Source organism: Kryptolebias marmoratus, linkage group LG15 (genome assembly GCF_001649575.2).
Source record: "Kryptolebias marmoratus isolate JLee-2015 linkage group LG15, ASM164957v2, whole genome shotgun sequence".
Taxonomy (NCBI): domain Eukaryota; kingdom Metazoa; phylum Chordata; class Actinopteri; order Cyprinodontiformes; family Rivulidae; genus Kryptolebias; species Kryptolebias marmoratus.
This window is the reverse complement of record NC_051444.1, coordinates 29,083,901-29,098,194: the sequence shown is the minus strand read 5'-3', so window position 1 is coordinate 29,098,194 and position 14,294 is coordinate 29,083,901. Positions and strand designations below refer to the sequence as shown.

Sequence of the window (14,294 nt, the reverse complement as noted above, 5' to 3'; positions counted from 1 at the left end):
CTTAGTTTAGTTCTGTACATTTAGTCATGCTTAGATCTGTTGCTTTAGCTTAGCTTATTTAGACAATTAGTTATCATTGTATCTTGTACCTGTCTGTAATTTTGTTCATTATCATGTTCTGTAACTTTGTCTGTAATTTTGTTCTTGTGTTGTAAAGCACTTTGAGTTGCCTTGTGCTGAAAAGTGCTGTATAAATAAATGTACCTACCTACCTACCTACCAAAGACCTTGTCTGAGGCTGGGTCCACATCCCCCGCTCCTGCACAATTCTTTTTCTCCCATGACAAGAAATCCATCACTTTTTCTATATTTTTTCTGATATCTTTTTTCAGATAGGGGTGGTGTGACTGGATTGACATCTCAGATGTCTTCTTTTTCTCACACATGATCTCACTACAAGCCTACAAAAATAGTTGTTTTAACTAAATATATTAAACAATACATGATAACAGATAAAACACATATAAGCAGATTATATAAACAATAATGATCCAAATGTGATTTTGTAAATACAGCCCTTAATTTTAAACTGGAAAACTTCCAAACTAGATTTTTTTGACAAATGTGTATCTGTGTGTCTCAGTTTTGATATTTATGAACTTTAGATACGTCTTCTTTTGTATATTCTCACCATGCAAAGAGGACACAGCAGTACATGATGGCAGCCCCAATGATGGCGACAGCGTTGCCTTCGTTCTGGATCCCATCTTGTCCCACATTTGGGTAACAAACAGTCATGTTCATGCCCTGATACATCACTGACACACAAGAAAGAAAAAAAAACATCTGAATGCGTTACACTGAAGTTTTCATAAAGAAAAGTGTTATCCTTTGTTTTAATTAGTCTTAAATTTACTGTTTGTTCAGTAAGTGAGACTAGCAGGAGGTGGTTTTGACATAAAATCATTATTTTAACAAATTTTTTTGAACAAACAAATAAAATTTCTAATCAGGATTATATTTTATTGAGCCTGAGAAATTTGATGTGATGGGGCGAACAAACTTGCAAGAACGATTTGGGAGTCATTTTACACCTGATGCCCTTCCTGAAGTTCTGCATTGAAGCTTGAATTTTTCAAGCTTCAAGGCATCTAGAGTCAAAGATCTACTGTCAAAGATCATGAAGGGACAGTGACCATCTTCTTAAGCTGTTCATATCTTTTTGAGTCTTGCACACACACAGTACTGGACTCATCAGCAGCAGGTGAAAAGGAGATTCTACAGAGCTCGCTTGTAATATTGTGTGTGTGCATTTTTGTGAGCAGCTTTGCGGTGAAAAGGTATCTATGCATATTTTCTCAACAAGTTGCTACAATGTCCCCCCCTGACTCACACACCTCCTGTGCACACACTCACACACCAAAAGTATGTGTCAGTGGGGAAAAAGCAAGTAAGAATTACACAAAAATAAATACTTTCACAAATTACAGCTTTTATGAATGTGATAAAAGCTGCACAACATGTTTGATTTTGTTGGTTTTTAAACTTTGAAATGGGCTGGACTTGTTTACTGAATATTTTTTCATCATGGTCATAAAAAACAGCATAACAAGCATTAACTCAAAAACAAGACAAATAGGTCACTATCTGGAGATAACATCATGAAAATGAATTTTTAAGTATGTCTTCAGTCTACTTTCATATTACTTCGTTCAGAATACTTTCAAAATACTATTTTTTATTAGTTGTTATGCAGCGTAGATTCCTTCTCTGTCTTCCTCCTCTAAAGTTTGACTGTTTGTTGTAAAGAGTTCAACAGTCTTACCATTTATTTAAAAAAACATCATCCTAAGAACAAGTATGAGATCAAAATCTAGATAATGCTACAGGAGGGTTGTATGAAGTCCAAATTTAGTTTACCTGCCATTTCACATTCATGTTAAGTATTTGCATCTCAGAACAAAGGTTTTCATCAGTCTGTTGGTGGTTGTAATGTTGTTCTGTTTAATTTCAAGTTACGAGGATCCAAACGGTGGTGCATTAGTTTGTTCAAAAGAAAAAGAAAAACATTTTACTGATTAAAGGATTCTGGGAGTTATTTTGGTTAGTTTAACCTGATACTCTAGGGATGCCATCAGTATCAGCCTGTAAATCCTTTAAAGAGACATGTCTGCCTCAGCCAAGACAGGTTAAGATCAAATTCGACCTGGTTGTGGCAAAGGATTTTAGCGTCCTTGTTGTCATATTTTTAGTTTTTTGGGTTTTTCTTTTAACTTCAAACAAATCTGGATCAAACAGTTCTGAAAACTAAAAACTAAATTTGGCATTATTAGAAAATAAACTAAAGGAAAACTTAAAAAAAAGACCAAGAAACAGCATGACAAAGTGCACCTTTGTCAGTTCCATTTAAAAGACTTTGTTGGCCATTTTCCCCTCTGTTTGTGTCTTAAACCTGTCTGACAGCGCAGCAGGAGGTCTGAAAACAGCTCAGTTCTTTCCTGTTCAGTATGACAAGCTATATGAGAACGTGTAATGATGCTGCCAGGCTGTTTCCCTCTGCTATTATGTTGTCAGTGGCTTCAAAAAGAATGTAAAACCAAATATCTGTCCTTCTGCTCTCACCACCGACATGCCACCAGCCCAGCATGTTGGAGCACATCTTAGCTCGGGTTATCTGTGTGTGTTTACTTGTGTGATGAAGATTTAAAGTCTGGATAAGATGGGGGGAGCTGACAAGCTGATGAACTAATGCTTCAGTCACACGGGGCCCTCTGTCTTACCTGAAACCAGCAGGTGAGTTATTAGGGATGTAGTGAAAACAAAAGATTGAGGTGTGCCTCTGTAGATGATTTGTTGTTTGTTCCTAATAAAAGTTTAACTGGGTTTCAAACCTCATGTGTAGATATGAAACAAAAATTGTTGTACTTGCACAAACTGATACAGGTTTTAACTGGATTTGGTAACTAAAGTATAACATTTAAAGTTGCGTATTTCAGTAGGAAGTTTTATTTATACCACATTTATGTCTTTTGAAGATGGGACAAAACTTTTGCTTTGTAAAAGCCTCAAAAACTAGTTTTCCATCTTAAGGAAACAAATTATGTTTTATAACACTAACCATTAGCTTTTAATATCTTGTGTCACTAATATGTCTCTTTTGTATTTGAAAAGTAATACTGATAGAAAAATAAATTTCCAATAAAGGTCCAGTACCAAAATGTTACAAATGAATACTTCATTTAAGTTACCAAAAAAAGAAAGTTTGACAAAAAGCATTTAATTGTATAAAAAATTGTAAACACCATGAAGTACCAAAGCCACAAGCCTCTTGAAATTGTTCACCAGCAAATCACACTTTAAAACACCAGAATGTCCATAAAACTCACTTTGTATCATTGTTGGTCAATACTGCAGGAAAGTTCCCTTAAACATCTCAACTAACTCTATAGTGTCAGGTCTATTTTGTCAGAACTACTTCAGAAACTCTCTTCCTTGACATCTTTCATCACTTTGTGAGTATTTGTGTCAGGACTCTGAAAATAAGGTCAGAAGCAGAGAAGAATGAATGTAGCCAGAGACTAAAACTAACTAACTATCTTGTTTCCTACTAAGCTAACAATTAATTATTTAAACAAATAAAATGGTGGTATTAGGAACATTTTGGCACAGAAAGCACAGGCTGTGTAAATATTTTCCTTATGCTTGTTTTTTTTCTTTTTTTTCATGAAAAAAAAAAAAACTTCAGTGTTTTTGTTCCAGTGGTAACTCTCACTGACATATAGTTTCTTATTGGAGCAGAAGACGTTCATGAGCATATTTCTGGTTTGTTAACGTACCTTTCTCTGGTGGACGGCTGGACAGCGCAGAGAAAGTCAAGTACATAACGTAGCAGCTGATGATGGAGGCCTGAAGGAGCCCAGACCGAGGCTGCTCTGCAGAGACAGAGAGAATCAAAGTCAGGACAATCACCTCCAATACACACATTCTCTAGGCAAGCAAAATACTGAGGGTGTACTTTAAAAAGGTTCATTTTGTTTGTCTCAGTCATAATACATAAACACAGTGATCAGCTATTGTTTTTTTTTTTATTTAAAAAAAAAACTTTATTAAGATTGCCAATGCACTAGCATTATAGCATCATCATTTCTTTTGTTTTTATTTTCCATTTCTGTCACAATGTTTGATTTGCTACACTTCCTGTAGCTTTGGAAAAACATAAAATTGATCAAAACATGTAGCTCAAACAAGAATAGTGTGCTGTAACATTTGGTAGCAGTACATTGTATGGTCAAAATTTTCTAAATGTTAAACATTTATGTATTCACAAAAATTGGATTTTGGCTAAACAAGTAAGAAACCCCAACCCTCTCTGGAGCTCTTCAGCTTTCCAACATTTGGGCTATATATACTTTCCAATTTCTTTTCCAAACAGTTAAGAGCTATGGAACTATAAGAACTATATTGAAACTATAGGCTATTCATTTTTTTTTTTTTTTTACAAAACTGCAAGAGAAGGGTCTTGTCAGCTATCTCCCACAGAAATTATTGTAAATACTTCTCTGTAATAATTCATGAACATGACAAGCTGACTTGTGGGACAACCACACATTTCTGCCACTTACAGTTTAGGATTAATTTCAGTATGAGTTACAGTTTTCACACAGTGACTTGTTTTTTGAGGCTTACTTTTTCGTCTGCATTCCTGTCTGCCTCCCATTAATTTTAAAGACACAGGTGTGTTGTCACCATGGTGACCATAATGAGCCACTGACAGCAGCTTTAACGTTTTTTTTCACCTTGGTTCTCTTTACACTCATTTATACATCAAATGTTGGCATCTTATTGTCTTAGATTATTATAAAAGTAAATCTCAAATTATTTGTGAGATTTAGAAAACAACATTGATAAATATGCTGAAATATCTGGCAGTAGATGCACTGGCTCTTAAGAAATTTTCTAAGCTTATGTATTTTCTGCAGCGGCACTGCTTTTAACCGGCGGATGTTTTGTTATCGTTCACTCACTCTGCTTGACGCACGGCGTGACAGCGATGAAGGACATGAGGCCGCAGAGTCCCAGGTTGATCCACAGCAGGACCTTGTTGAAGTGGCAGGCAATGGGGTGTGTGTAATATTTGTACATGAAGGTGAAGGCCATGGTGGCGATGGTGTAGAAGAAGAGGGTGGCACACGTCACCGCCAGGTACCAGCGTTTGTTTTCTGCTGCTCCTGTCAACCTGAGGGGTGGGGAGGACACACAGACGGTCCTCACGTCACATGCTTCCAATCTAAAATCTACAGGAAGAGAAACTCTGTAGATCCTAAAATTTAAAATGATTTTTATCTGGAAGAGAAATCCTGTTTCTGTTGCTGTTTGATACTAAAACCTGTTGACAGGAATCAGTGTCTGTGCCCTAACCATAGCCACATTGTTACAGTGGTTGAGGAGCATTTACTGCTTTCCAAAGACAAGCTCATATTAAAATGTTCATAGCACTACTGGATTATTTTTAATAATGTAACTTTTTGCAGATTATTTGCATTCTGTTAGATGTAAAGCATTGTAAAAAGTCAAAGCCTGTTTTTTTCTGTAACTTACCTATGCCATTACAAATATCAACATGTAAAAGATGAAAAATATAAAGTATAAAAGTAAAAAGAAATTCAAGTACAAAGGTCAAAGTATATTTTGCTGAAATACCAATATTATATTGTAAATTTTAAAATAAATTTGTACAAACAGTACATAAAAACCTGCTGGAAATCCAGTTTGAACTTTATTAAAACATTTTCATGAATGACAATCACTCTTGTTTGTTCTGACTTAGGATTTGCACATTCAAACAATTTGAGATCTACCCACAAACTAACTGACCAAAAAAAATCTGATTTTGACGAAACCAGTAACACTAGAATAAATTTGTTCAAATCATTATGATTTTTTTTTATATTGTTATACAAAATGAATGTGCATTGGTTAACTGCTACATTAAACATCCATCCTTTTTGGGTTGAGCTGGTGTCATTGTGTGACAGATGAGGTATGCCCACAGGACCACACAGACACAAACACACATTCACACTCTCACTCACACCTGGGGACAATTTAGAGTTACCAGTTAACCTAACATGTATGTTTTTGGTCTGTGGGAAAAAACAGGAGTACCCAGAGAAAACCCACGCATGCACAGAGAGAACATGCAAACTCCACCCAGAAAGGCCAGGAGGGGAACTTATGACATTCTCACTGTGAGGCGACAGCTCTAACCACTTGTCCACCACATTAAATATTTCCTTTTGAATAATTTCAAAAGAAAATTTAAAAATTATGTGTATTAAAATACATTTGTTTTATCACACATAAGCAGGCAAACACAAACAGATGCTTAGTTTGCACAATTATGATCAAAGGCAGATTTACTTAGCATGGTTGGAGTGGCACTAAAATATCTGAACTATTGCTTTAATATAGTGTTCATTTAAAAGGGATATTTTAGTCTGACTACTGTCTACCAGAGATAAATATGCTCAACACAACCTTCCAAAACAAAACAAGCAAACAAAAACAATCCCTTCAAATAACAACGTGCTGTGGACACAGACAACAAGAAGTATCATCAAGAAAACAAATTAAGGTCTTAACTAAAATAAATCCAACAAGAGATGAAAGAAACAAGCAGCTCCTTGATGTTTGCTCTTCTGTCTGAACAGATGTTAAAGAGTTCAACAGATCAGATGAATCCATCATCACCATATCTCCAGATGTTGATCCAGCTGCAGTGAATACACCTTTATTCACTGTAAACACATATATAAAGACAGTTTGTCTTGGAGGAACAGTTGCTCTAAAAACGTCAATCCACCCATTGTCTTTAACCCCCCTTTTTCCTTTCCAGGTCATGGCAGAGCTTCTCTAAAATGTGTTTTACCAACAACGGAAAAGAAAAAAATGGGAAAGTACAAAAATAAGATATTTAGTTATTAACAGTGTAGGATTAGAAACAAGACCTGAAACAACAAATGTGAATAACATTTTGCTGCAAAAAATCTTTTCTGCTTGGAGGACAGTTAATCTGCAGTTTCTAAAAGATTTATTAGAATTTACAAATTGGTAATTTGATCAATTGACAGCAATTTATTACTTAATCTGCCTCAGATCCTAGCCAGTGTACAACTCATGACAGTCAAATTTAGTATATTTCACAGCTCTTTTAGAACAATTTACTATAAGAGTTTACAAATTTGCAGTAGAAATGTATTTTTTCATGCTGAGGCTTAACGTCAAATTATGATTTAAAGAACCTCTAAAACACATGGAGAACATCATCCGTTTTGGGAGCCTCTCATTTTCTGGTTTTAGTATTCCACCAGATGTTGACCCTGATATCAGGAAACAACATCTGTAAGGTCCAACAACGATGTTGTGTTAAAGTATTTCCCCTTTCAGCTCATCACAGAGGTGTTGGTTGTGCTCAGACTGGGAAGGTTTTTCCACCCATTAGTCAAAAAATAAAAAATAAAAGACAAAAAAAAAATTTATGGAGCTGGCTTTGAAACACACAAAGAAAAAAAATCACTATGTTTGAAGTCATGCTGTTAAAGAAATAGTTTGCACATTTTAACATAGGTTTGTGTATACAAGTAATGAACAATTAATATCTTACCTGTTCTAGAAAGCTTCTTGAAAAGCCTGAGTTTGGAGAAATATTTTAATTCTGATGGTTAGTTGGGATGCCATCATAACCAAAATGGTTTCTGCCACCTTAAAACAACTTCAATCTCTGAACTTTCATAGTGGTTTATGCAAGAACTAATACTTAAACCTTTACACCAGATTACATTCACATTTCACGGGTATTTCAGCAGAAATATTAAGAAATTCCTATCTGATGTGAACCCTGGATGCTTCAGAGAGCTCAATTTAGCTGCTGCTGATGGTGCTTTCTGTGCTGGTAATTGTCTATAGAATTACATGTAAGAAATGAGAAACTAACACCTGTTTAAAGGTTTCTGAAACAGGGCTCACATAAACAGACAATAGCAATCCACTTTGGTTGCATTCAGAATAACATTCAAGAAGCTATCTACTACAGGTAAGATATTAGGGTTCTTTTGTTTGTTTGTTTTTTTATACAGAAACCCTCTTCAAAATGGTCAAACTAAACTTTTGATAACATACTTTACACCCAGCGTGTTTTAATATCACACTTTCAAAGTATAAATTATGTTTACTTATTTAACCTTGTGACTCACCAGTTCTTGTTCCAAGTGTGTGCAAAAGCTGTGATGAGGATGAGTTGGATGAGGATGAAGGCAAATCCTCCCACCACACCAACATAATGCCAAGCTGAGAGAACAAAACAAAAACTGTTGTTTATTTTCAGAAAGAGGGACTGAGGTCGAGACGAACAAGAGACGAAAACAACAAGAAGACAACTTGATCATAAATCTGATATCAGGCTTGTAATGCGGCCACATTTACTGTTCCCACACAAAGTGAAACCACGCTGCTGAGACTGCTGAGACTGATGCTCTGGTGATCCATTTGTCTGCAGCAGGTTGGTGTGAGGGCACTTTTCAGGAGCAGATCGCTGCTGCCCTCTACATGCATTTAGAATGAAGTGCATCTAGATCCTACCAATATGTTTGTTCTCAGTGTGTTTTTATTACTATTATTTTCAGGTGTTTACAGACAAAAAGCAGCTCACCATGCAGAAAGGACTCTGTTGGGATGAAGAAGGCAGCAGTACACATCCCAAGCAGAGTGATCAACTTCAAAAACCAGAAGCTACAGGAGAAAAAAATAAATTAAAGAACAGCTTTCTGTTAGTAAGAAAGATACCAGGGTAAGTTTAGTTAATTCAAAATGTTTTCAATTAGAAAGTGTTTAAAAAGTAATTATTGTCAAAACTTTTCTGTCATATAAAACACAAACATTGAAAGCTCCTTATGGAACTGTACAGATAGTTAGGGAAGATTTTAAATCAGTATTTTATTATAAACCATATTCTTATTATAAATTGACAAATTTCCTGTGGAAACAAACAGATAACTATTTAGATGTAGTGTATTGATGAAAGAACAAGTTTGGCTTGAAAGTATCCCCACTTGTTCACTTTTTGGAGGATATCCAAATATATTTATGTAGTTGTTGCTGTTGTGCAAACCTTATAAAACCATATTTATTTACGATCAAACACAGTAAACATATCAAATGTTAAAATGTTGAAATTAAGAAACAAAAATAGCTCAAAAATAGGATCATTTTGAATTTTATGGCAGCAGTACATCTCAAATAAGATGAGACAGGGCCATGTTTTCCATTGTGAAGCATCCCCTCTTCTTTTAACAACAGTCTGTAAACATCTACGAACTAAGGATAGTTGCTGGGGGGTTTGGAAAGGAAAGTTGTCCTATTCGAAGCAGCTACAGTGTAAATCTGAGCCTAACGTGTCTGTGTATGGTCTTGTGAGGGTTTCAGCTGGTCACCGGGTCACTCACTGGCCACTTCATAAACCACAATCAACTGCAACCTTTGCAGACTCTCCTTTTTACCGAGGCACCAATGAGAGTCTTAATCCAGACAGGAGCAGTGAAGCAGTCTGTCCGATCCTAATCCGAGGTGCGTCACAGCACTAATCAACTGTGCAGCAATGGAAAGTGCAACAACAAAGAGCTTTAAATAGACTCTCGGACCCGGTCAGGTGAGCTGGGATGAACCTTCTCTTTACAGAGTGAAAGGAAGTATTTAAAGAAAGGATTAGGACTGTCTTTAGCAATCTGATGTAGCTAAATAAGATAAATGTAATTTTATATAGTAAGGAAAATATGTTCAATCTTTTCTCAAATTTTGATTGTTTTGGTGTTTGAAAGTGATATTTAGCTAACATAAGTAAGCAATGAAGAGTTAAACTTGTGACATAGAAACTTGCTCCTGGTCTAAATGCGACTGACCCATTGTGTATGAGTGCTCTGAAGTCCTGACTGGACTTGACGTCGATGAGGAAGATCGCCATCATCAAGTAGAAACAGGAAGTGCCGAAGCAGACTCTGTAGACAGCCGAGTAGCCTACCAGCATCTCACAGTGGCCCCCACCGTGCGCCTGGTCACACACCATGTTGAAGAATGGCACCTGAAACACACAGCCATACTGATTCACCACAGTATCAGCATTTCTATGGAGATTCAGAAGTCTGAGGCAGAAATGTGCAGAAATTTAGAAAAGATAATAATCTTAAACTTCTCCGCTTCATCAATAATCTTATTATTTTAGGATAACAATCGCAGCTCTTTTCTGTCTTTGGGATCCTTTAGCTTTTCTCTTATTTTCTTTTACTGCATGGTAATTAATATGTTATTGTATTATATCATTATATATCTATATATTTTATTATAATAATTGCTACTTGCTTTTACAACTGGTGTTATGTTGTGGTGATTGTATTGAAATAGACTGTTAAACTTACAAACTTTATAACAGTAACTGTGCCATTATGCAAGACACCATTGTAGAACACAACGTTGTCCCATATCGCCTGTTTGTCTTCTACTCAGTCTCTTCTGCCCTATGCTGTCACAGCAGCACCCGCCAGTGATAAGAAGTCATGAAAACAACAAAACAGAACATAAATGTTTTCCCTGTGTAAACCTAAGAAAACTACATCTTCCCTGTTACCCAAACAAACAACCTTATTCATTTTAAGCAAAAGTAGCACATTTTGTAGAAAGGTTAGTAAACCAACTTATTTCATCACATAGTCTTTTGCCCAGGTTGGTGCTTATCTTTCCCTTTGCAGATCAGATTGTTGTGGTGTCTATTTTGAACTGAGGGGCTCCTCTGCTGTGTCAGCAAAGCAAAAATCAGGCTGCATTCCATCTTTTCTTGTCGATGAGGACAAATAACCTTTACTACTGTATTTACAAAGAATCAGTGTACTGGGAAACATGTAAATGTGTAAATGAAAATGTTTCTGCACTCTAACCTTAGATCCAACAATGACTTTGGTGGCTTTGGCTTCTCTTTTTTTATTTGTGTGAAGTCCACTTTCGGCTTGTTGTAGACATACTTTTTCTCTAACATGGTTGTACTGTCCATTGTCCTTAGGTGGAGGCAGGATGTACAACTTTGTCCTCGTTAGTCTTCCTCTGAGGAGCTGGAAGGGGGATTCACCAGTTGTGGCACGAGGTGAAGCCCTGTAGCTCTCAAGCATTTCAGTAACTGCAGTAGCTTGTGCTGTCTGGATGGAGTTTTTTAGCACATCCATTTGCCTGAGGATGGTATACACTTGTTCTGATGCACTGAATAGCATGTTCACGTTCATGAAGTCAGAAAAAATAGAGGATGTAAACTGTTCTCAGTTGTGATGGTGCAAGGGTTTTCTTCACGTGCAAAAAAAAAAAGAGTAAATGCTACTTCAGGCCATTTACTGAATTAATCGACAAAGGTGATGGCAAACCTGCAATTGTAAGCTCCATGTTCAAGTGGACCCAGAATGTCGACAGCAATGTGTTGAAATGAACTCTCTGCTAAACTTGACCAGTTGTAATGAGGCTGGTGAAACACTAGAGTTTTTGTCACATGCCTGACAGATAGTGCATGATAACAGGACTGTGTGAGACCAAATCATTCTTATGTGGCCACCAGTAAAATTCTCTGAGGGGTTGATTAGTACAAACCACACCCTGGTGTCCTTCACGAGCCAGATGCACAAACTTTTTTCCTAGAGGCTTGCAAACAAGACATTTTCCTTTTCATGATGTCTAAGTAGAAAGTTCAGATAAGTAAGATTTGACTTCCTCTGGAAGGGGCTTCTTCACCTTAGCCTACCTCAAGTCCATGATTTGTCTCAGTAAGTTCAGCACAGTCGTCACACTCAGCTTTAAAATCAGCAAGTGAGAATGCAGTCAGGAAGAAGAGAGATTTCTGCTCTCTCTGAGATCACGTCCTGCTCAGAATATACAGCTGTAGGAGTGGTGCTCAGGGGAACATGTGAGAGTCAGTCTGCCATGATGTTCTGACTTCCTGGTTAGTACTGGATGTCATACCATTATAATATCATCCAAATAGTTCTGTACTACTGGTGCTACTTTCACAATTGTGTGCATCAGTTTTTGGAAAGCAACTGGTGCTGAAACAAGTCCAGAAAGAGCTTGTGTGAACTGAAAAATGTCCTCATGTGTTATGAAAGCAGTAAAGCTGTGGCTGTCAGAGTGTAAAAGCAGTTGGTGGTAAGCTGATCTTAAATGGCTAAAATGTGTGAACAAGCGATTAAAAACAGGTCAGCAGTTGTGAAGTACACAGATAGGCTTTTAAAACAATCTAAATTGAAGTAGACTGGAGAATGGGTTTTTTCTGAGAAATACAACTGATTAGGCAAATGCTACAAAAGTTGCATGTGTCCATGCTCTGTCCTTATGGCGCTCTGTCACCCTGCGTGATCACAGGTATTTACTTTTGACAGTAGTCTAACTGCTTCATTCTCTTTGCTTTTACATTTAGCAGCAAACGCACTCACATCAAACAAGCCTGGAGATCCATGGATCAATACTACTTTAAAAGATTACAGGAAAATGTGTCTCTTTTGAAGGAAAGTATATAGAAGTTCTATGAAATTTCTTCTGCCTTTCTCCTGTCACCAGCAATTGTTGAACGTTTTGCAGTTTTATCTGTAAGCAGACCTTTTTTCCAAAGAGAGGGAAATATTTTATTTAATTGTTGAGGTGCTAATTTCACCTCCTGTCTTTTTCAAACCAAACAAATGTCCACCAGTCAACCTCATTAGATTATAACATTTTTTAATGCACTAATATAAGATAATATAAAATAAAATACATTATGTTGTCCAATAGAGAAACTTCACTTGGGCTACAAGGTGCTGCATTATTCAGTTTACAACATAAACAAGCACATGCTACTTAATATGTAAATAAGATCTTGTTAAGAACTAACATCTGTTGGCAAATTGGCATGTTATCACTTTGGGATCATATTAAAAACTTTATGTATAAATGATGTTTCTATTTTCTTCTATTCTTCAAAGCTTAAATAAGATGCTCTAGATGATTTATCTGAATCAGGATTTTGCACTATAATGTAAGTGATTTATCACATGAAGCTGGCCTTGACAGTAATATATAAAGCTCCAGCCTTCCTTAAATGCATATCACCCACTGCCTTTCATGCCAGAGCTTTAGACTAAAACTGTATTTTGATGAGACACACAGACAAGCAAAAACATTATCATCTGCCATTCAGTGGAGGTTGACAAATATAATGTGCTCACATTTTCCCTGACGAGCTCAGAGACAGTGCGGGACAGCATGAGGCAGGAGACAGCACAGCTCATGATGTGGAAGAGGGTGTACATGACCCGTGTGCTGGTGGACGATTTGACCGGAGGGCAGAAGGCACAGCAGAGCGAGCATGGAGCCGGTCCACAGCAGCAACATAACTGAGGAGGAGAGGAGAGAGGGAGTCAGCATCAATACACAACGCTAAATGATGCAAAGAAAAGTAAAAGCTTCCAAGACTGAAATACTAATTTTAAAGCTTGTCTTGAAATGCTTGAAACAGATTGATAATCTGACATAAACAAGCAAACTGACCAATGTACTTGAACACCTAACTCTTTTCCAAAAACCAAACCTGCTTCTTTATCCTAACTTTAACCCTTCAACAAACCCAACTGGCTAATCAAAAAAAAAAAAAAAAAAAAACTTTGTCAATAGCTTTTTTTAGCCAAAGTCAAACTGAAATCTAATCCAAATTATCTTTTTTCAAATGTAAGCATATTTTTCTCATTTTTAAATTACTGACAGAATTAGAAATCTTTAAAGCCTTTTTTTCTGGGACTTTTTTTAATGATATTGTTTTATACAGGAGCTTTAAAGAGCAAAACACAACCACAAAATGTCATTCTGTGCAGTTCCCACAGACTGCATTCATTTTTTTTGTGGTCTGAAAATGGTTCTTGCCAAAATGGGATTTTATTTATTTATGTAGTTTTGTCCTGGAGTAGATCTGGAGTAACTGCTGCAGGGATTATATATCTGTCAGAATGTGGTGCGTGGCGAACCCAATCCGCAGACTCATCTTAGAAACAAAAACTGATTTATTTATATAACAAAAGAAGAAAACAAAAAGCTGACGTGGCAGCAAAACTAACTATAACAAAAATCCAGGCAATAACAAAGGCGGGACAAGGCAAGGCAAAACGGAAGTTACTCTGTAACTATGGTTCTGTGAATTCCTGGATGACTGCCAGTGGCAGTAAACAAAGTGGATATGTCTCCTCGCGCTCCGCGCAGGTCGAGAATTAATGTAAACAAAGTCACGCACGTGACACGTAGCTCAC

At 36.6% G+C, this 14,294-nt stretch overlaps 1 protein-coding gene across 2 annotated transcripts in view; it reads right to left on the bottom strand.

Annotated features, from left to right (window-relative positions):
• serinc4 (serine incorporator 4) overlaps positions 1 to 14,294 on the bottom strand; it is a 40,815-nt gene that overhangs the window by 6,833 nt on the left and 19,688 nt on the right. For both annotated transcript variants that reach the window (XM_017435007.2, XM_017435006.3), the window contains exons 2-8: positions 13,224 to 13,391; positions 9,894 to 10,072; positions 8,648 to 8,727; positions 8,193 to 8,286; positions 4,965 to 5,176; positions 3,777 to 3,872; positions 632 to 758 (exon numbers count right to left, since the gene is read on the bottom strand). In XM_017435007.2, coding sequence (XP_017290496.1) covers positions 632 to 758; positions 3,777 to 3,872; positions 4,965 to 5,176; positions 8,193 to 8,286; positions 8,648 to 8,727; positions 9,894 to 10,072; positions 13,224 to 13,391 — 956 coding nt within the window. The remainder of the gene's footprint in view (positions 1 to 631; positions 759 to 3,776; positions 3,873 to 4,964; positions 5,177 to 8,192; positions 8,287 to 8,647; positions 8,728 to 9,893; positions 10,073 to 13,223; positions 13,392 to 14,294) is intronic.